Source organism: Phragmites australis, chromosome 12 (genome assembly GCF_958298935.1).
Source record: "Phragmites australis chromosome 12, lpPhrAust1.1, whole genome shotgun sequence".
Taxonomy (NCBI): Eukaryota; Viridiplantae; Streptophyta; class Magnoliopsida; order Poales; family Poaceae; genus Phragmites; species Phragmites australis.
This window is the reverse complement of record NC_084932.1, coordinates 32,435,419-32,441,954: the sequence shown is the minus strand read 5'-3', so window position 1 is coordinate 32,441,954 and position 6,536 is coordinate 32,435,419. Positions and strand designations below refer to the sequence as shown.

Genomic DNA, 6,536 nt, shown 5'->3' with positions numbered 1-6,536 from the left:
ATGCGCCCCTTAGTGTTTGGGGCACCCCGACCCTGAGAACCAAAGACCTCGTGCACCCCGAGCTCGGAGCGCATGCCTCTCCTGGATCGGTTGGCTGAAAGGCTGACAAATGTCCGGTGAGTGGTTGAAATTCGCACAAATTCACATTCAGCAATATATTGCTCCCGAGTGGTCCTCGCGCATAAAACCCTGCCACGTGTTCACTTCTCCTCGAAACGACAGAGCAGTAGGTAGAACAATGCACCGTACGTGCGGCAGTGTTTGACCGAAGTCTTTCATAGTGTTCGTGGTATTCGGTCCGCTTAATAGGCCTCGGGCACTACTGAGTCCCTGGGTTCCTCGGGTAATCCTATCGCTCGAGCCGCTCAAGTAGTCCGAAGCCTAGGCCCCAGGGGCGGGCTGTCGGTACTCGGTTCGGTCCTCCCTAGCCCGAGCACCACCAAACCGTGGGGACACTTGGTCGCATTCTCACCCGAACGTGTCTCTAGTCTACTTGCCGAGTGGTCGCGTAATGGAGAAGTGTTCACTGGTCATGGCGTGCTCCGTGCTGGATCGGTCTATCTCCCGGGCAAGGAAGTTCATGCTTTCTGTGTTTTGACTCAGCCATTGCGGACTCGTGAGGGCTCGGGGGCTGAACAAGCCAAGTAGGCCTCACAGCTTGGGTGACGAGTGGTCGAGGAGACTTCGTTCTCGGGGATAGAAAGGTCGGGCTCGGTCCGACTAAGTACTCGCTGGGGCCTCAAGTGAAAACAGCAGAAACTTCATCAAGCACTCAGAAGGATACTAGAGTTGCGACCCCAAAGAAAGGCTTTCATTATATTTACAAAAAGGCTAGCCTATTCTGAGGGATCACTCCCATATTTACATCAAGGGAAAAGAAAAAAGAAAAGCTACAAAACAAAAAAAGGATCTCTAGTCGGAGTCGGAGTCGCTATGCCCCAAGCCTGGAGTCGGCGGAGCCTCTCGCATGAAGCAGGCCGCCACCTCGGCGGCGGCGCCCCGAACCGCCTCTCGAGCAGCCTCCTCAGCTTCGATCACCCCTTCCCGAGCTGGCTCCAATGGGAAGTTCGGGTCCCAGCTTCGGTAGCAAGCCATGACATGTTCCGCCACTGCCTTGGCCAAACCATGCCCTTCTCTGGCGGTGAGTTCCTGGACGGCCTGGGGCAGTGCCTCGAGGCGCTGGCTGATCCTCTGAAAACCAAGGGCAACCTGGCCGAGGCCAGTCCCCTTCGTCTCCATGATGACTCGCACGAGCCCAGCCACCCTCACGGACCTCTGCATCTGCTGGAGGATGTCTTCCATCATCCGCTTCACATTGGCACATTCAGTTTCGGTGGCCTCGAGCTCCTCCATCGCTTGCCACAGCCACTCCTCGAAGCCCTGTCCCCCCGGCCACGCCAGTCGCCTGGGCTTTGGCTCGCTTCACCCACTCTGCAAGGGCGGAAAGGGCCTGCTCGCGGGTGGTCAGTTCGGACTCCCACTTGGCGGCCCGCTCCTCCCGGGCGGCCGTGGCCAGCACTACTTCAGCAACCTCCGTCTCTCGGAGGACCATCAGTTCCTCCCGGGCTTCCAGGTCCGCCGTCGTAATGTCAACGTTGGTCTCTTTGATGGCGACGTCCTCCTCCCAGCCTTGGAGCTCCTCCTCCTGGCTCCGGAGCTCCTCCTCCCAGTGTTGGAGGTCGGCGCGGACCTGGTCGGCCTCACCTTTCAGGCGGGCCAATTCAGCCTGGGAGGCTTCCGCTACCCTCTCACGTGCCAAAACCGACTCCTCCCGCGCCTGCGCCTGCCTCTCCCTGGCGAGCACCTCAGACGCCTGCTACTGCGACGCCTCGGCCAGGTGGGCGGCTTCCTCCCGTTCCTGCTCGGCCTCCACGCGGGTGCCCTCCAGGGCCTTCCAGTCCTCCTCCAGGGCGCGCCGCTCGCCCTCGTTGGCTGCACGCACCGTGGTGACGCGGACCTCCAAAAGGCGCCAGCCCGCAATGAGCTTCACCCTCTCCGCGGTAAGGGCGGTGCGGTCCACCTCAAGGTGCATCATCTCCCCCGCCACGGCCACCTCGAGCTGCCCGATCACCTCTCGGGCACTTCCCAACACGACTGGGAGGGGGTCGAAGGGCTGGCTGGGCGACGGCTGGGCGCTGGATCCCCTGTGAGCCCCCTCCGAGGGCCTCGGGGTCCCCAAAAATTGCAACATAGGCACCGCCCATGATGAGGCTGACCGCCCCACGCTCGGTGCACTCGGGGCAGACTCGACCGACACCAGTTGCTCAGGCGCGGACGCTGCCCCCCCCCCTCGGGGCTAGGCGATCCCTATGCTTCTGCCTCGGCTAGTGTGCTCGGCGACTCCGACTCCATCGGCGTGCTTGGATCAGGCGCGCTGCTCGGGGGCTGGAGCCAGCCTCGGCGCCTCTATCAGCGGCCTGCAGGAGAAAGGCGAGTGTTAGTCTCCAATGCCGTTCTGGGAGAAGCATGCTCACGAAGAAAGGAGGGAAAACTTATGCAGATTTGGGTCCTCTGTATTGCCATCTCGATGCCGGGATCCTGAACCCCGGGCCCGATGGTGTGGGCCCGGAGTCCTCCCTCCTCCTTTTCAGCGGGGGGCTTAGCGGGGCTGCCGCGTGGTCTCCGGGCTCCAGACTAGGCCCAATCAGATCAAAGTTTGGTTCCAGAACCGCAGAAACCGCCCCCGCCAACAGCCACGCGCTAGACGACTGACCGCCCCGGCCTCCCTCCTCGCTAGGCGATGGCGATAGCGGGGACGCCGATGCAGGAACGGGAGCCCGGGGGCGCTTCCCTTTGTCCCCTAGCACTACCGCCGCCCCGCTGTCAGCGGCGCCTCCTTCTCCGGCTTGGCAGCTGCTGCCCGTAGTAGCCCCACCGCTGGCCCGCGGCTCACCGCTCACGGTGCCCGAGCTACTGGTCTGCGCCGAATCATTTGCGGCCTCCTCGCTTGCTGGCTCGTCCACCCCGGGGATCTAAATAGTCCCGGGGTCTCAGCGCCCTGGCTTGTCAACCAGCCCCTGTGAGTCGAACTCTGGTAGCTTCGCCTGCAGCGCCACCCGGTTAGGATCGGTGCAGAGTGCCATCTCCTTCCACGGGAGCTCCGCCCGGCTCAGGTCGTCCACCCCGATCACCACCCGGAGCAAGCCCCTCAACGCCGACCTACTGAGGTCCCACTCCTCACCGATCTGGGTCCGGGTGATGTCCTGGGGGTCGTTGTAGAACCAACAGGACCAGACCCACTCCTGTAGGGGCGCCAGGCGGCGGCGCAGGTAGTACGCCACCACCATCACCGAAGTGAGCCTGGCCAGAAGCAAGAAGTCATTGCGCTCCAGGACCGGCACCATCCGCGCGTCCATCGATGGCGGTACCTCCCAGGTCACCTTCTGGGGTTCCACCACAGCCTCCGGCAGAGTCAGGCGGTTGTGGAGGCTGATGTCACCAATGGCGGCACCCCCACAAACATCTCAAAGAGGTGGACGAAGACCACCAAGATGACGACGGAGTTGGGGTTGAGATGCACCAACTGGATCCTGAACGTGTCCAGGATCTGAAGAAAGAACGTGGAAAATGGCGCCACGAAGGAAGTAAAGAGGACAATGCGCCTCGGGCGACTTGTCACCGGCGGGAAGCTCGCCAGCGTCACCACTGAGGCCCCCCGCTGGCCCGCGGGGACCATCAGCTTCCGGATCTTGTCCGCCACCTCCTCGTTCAACAGGCGGGATTCTGGCAGCACGCCGTTGGGAGTCCTGTCGCGGCGGCTTCCTCCTGCTCTCGACATCTCGTCAGGGTGGGGGATGAACTGGACGGTGCGCTGGTCGCTTAAGGAAGGTCTAGGTCTTGGGAGCGCAAAGAAGGCAAGAACTCGATCGCAAGAAGGCGTAAAGAGGGGGGCGGTTCGCTCTCCCCCCCTTTTTATACCCAGGGAAATTCAAAAGTCGCCTGACGCAGCGCGCTCCGCGGGGCGGTTTCCTCGGACCGTGCAACTGGAAGACAAATTTCCCTCGGGCCGTGCGGTTGTCAGCGGTTGCCTGGCGCACTTTCCTCGATTCGCACATTTATTGCGCACGATCGCCTGCCCCGTTATCATGCGCCGCCCGTCCCCTCATCACACGCCTCAAGAGTCGGTTGGATACGCGTCCATTCGGCTCCCCGTTGGGCTATCCCAGAGGCCCGGACCTGAGGAACCACCGTGTAGAAGCTCACCATGTGGCATCAATCCCGACTTTGGCCTCGTTGACGATGAAGGGCCCATCCGCAGTCCCTGGGTCATCGCCTGCCAATGGGCCCGGGGACTGCTGTCGGTGTATCAGGAACCAGGGGTCCCCGGATCCCGAGACCAAGCCAGCAATCCGCCACATGGCACCATTCCGCGAAGACTCTCCCTGAAGGTGAAAAAGATCGAGTCCCGGGAAGAAAGTGCTCGAGAAGGTGTACGGTGACCTCCGAGCACCCTAGTCCCTCGACGGCCAGGAGAGCTAAAGTTTCAGGAGAAACGTGCTCGGGGCCGCTGGCGGTGGCCCCCCGGGCACCCAAGTATCCCGAGGACCCACCGAAGGGAGTTCCGGGAGAGAGTGCTCGGCGCTGCTTGCAGCGGCCCCCGAGCACCCGGTTTCTCGAGGATCCGTACAAATGTGCCCGGGAGAGAGTGCTCGGGGGGGGGGGGGGGTGAACAGTGATCCCGAGCACTCGGTTTCTCGAGGACAAGAAAGGGCATTCTAGGGAGAGAGTACTCAAGGAAGTGAACAGTGACCCCGAGCACTCGGTTCCCCGATGACCCAGAAAGCCCCCTAGCAGTGGCCCCTGAGAGGCCCACCGATGAGGTGTCAACCAGTCAAAGGCCCGAGGCTGCATTTAAATAGCGTGCATGGCTTGTCACCTCCAACTGCTCCCGCCGCACTCAGCGTCAGTTCCTGCCACGTTCTGGTAGAGGGGCGTGGGGTTATTAATTGCACGGGTCCCATCCCGTGCCATACGGTCCGTCTCAGGAAAACGTCATAAGGGCTGAGGCGAAAAGACGTTCCGTCTGCCGCGCTGCTATGGCAGGGGGATGAGACAGGGTAGGCATGCCGGGTCGCTCTAAGGCTGCCCGGCGGGCCCGCTCCATGGCGTCCGTGTTCACTTCTCCTGCCACGTGTTCAAGTCAGGATTCCGGCCAACCGGAAAGAAAGCCCCACAATTGAAGTCCCCTTTGAGCTTGTCATACACTGCTTTGACAAGAGTGGTCTTGTCTAATCCCCCGACTCCAACAACAGAAAGTTTCTTCATCTCCTTCTCAAGCACGTCATCCCCACACTGGTAAGACAGCATGGATATGAGCTCGCCCCTTGCCTTGTCGATGTCAATGAATTGCGTCACTTCTTTGTACATAGCTGCAAGGCGAGGATCAACAGTTGACGTCCTTGCGGCAGGCTTAGCCAGATTCTCATCGACTTTGCACCTAGCACGCCGGTCGGCCACCTCCTGGAGTCGCATCGTGATGTCTTGGATGGCACCCGCAATGTCACGGCGAGCCTTGCCCTTGCTGAACAGGTCGCCCTTCTTCTTCAAGGCGCGTTTGATCTTGCCTGTGTCGGCGGGCTCTCGGCCTTGGACTCGCACGAGGAAGGTGTCGAGGATGTCCTCCATGTCGTACGACGCCTCCCTGACCTCGCGCGCCCAGACCTTGACCTGCTCATCGAGCTGGTCCCACGGCACTGCTGCCACCTTGCGGAGGGCGGCGTGGATGCTCTCCAGCTCCTTTGAGAGAGACTGCACTTGCTCCCTCACGCCAGTCTGCAGCTTGTACTCATCTTGGAGCAGCTGTAGCAGCTTGGGGGCGAGGTTGCCCATGGCTCCCGTCACCAGATCCATGATGGCGAGCTCTCAAGATTAATCACATTATCTATCTGCTTGCTTGCTGTGTAGGTGCGGTGAGGAAGGAAGTGCTTGCTGTGTGCTCGGTCCTACATGGGGAAAATTCTTGTGTGGAAAATTAACAAAATTGTCTTGCTTTCTCAATGTCTAGTATACCGAGTACCGACTTCAAAGTTTGGCCCTGTGTCAACAACACCAAAGCAGAAAGCAACGAGCGGGTTATATGCTGTAAGGGAGACGATTCACATTGAATCAGGCAGGATAGCTGCGAACCGCATCGCATGCTAAAGATAAGGCTAGCTAGCCTTCCATGCATTTCATTCGTATATATAGGAGAAGAGAGACCTGTGAGAGTGAAAGATAGGAAAGTAGCCAGGAAAATAAATAGGGACAAGGACTCGAGTGGCGAATATTTTAAAGCATGAATGGTATACTAGTGGCAAGTATGGTCTCATGCAGAGCTTTAGCGTCAATTGCGAATCTTGGTACGTGCCTTTTTCCTTCTGAAACGCACTAAAAAAAAAAATCTAGACCGACGGATCGAGCAGCAACATCAATTCGAATCAGTTATTGTGCGCACAGCAGGTTGTGATGTAGGTGGTGGAGAAGAAGCTCTACCGTCCTCGTCTTTACTACTACTACCAAGTTGGTACGAATTATTAGGCCGAATCTTTAAAACTGGT

At 59.7% G+C, this 6,536-nt stretch overlaps 1 protein-coding gene across 1 annotated transcript; it reads right to left on the bottom strand.

The window, feature by feature from the left end:
- Positions 1-794: 794 nt before the first annotated feature.
- On the bottom strand, positions 795-6,151 carry LOC133886117 (disease resistance protein PIK6-NP-like). The gene has a single exon (XM_062325848.1). It carries the CDS (start codon positions 5,848-5,850, stop codon positions 5,116-5,118), a length of 735 nt encoding a protein of 244 aa, XP_062181832.1. The 5' UTR covers positions 5,851-6,151; the 3' UTR covers positions 795-5,115.
- Positions 6,152-6,536: the final 385 nt, after the last annotated feature.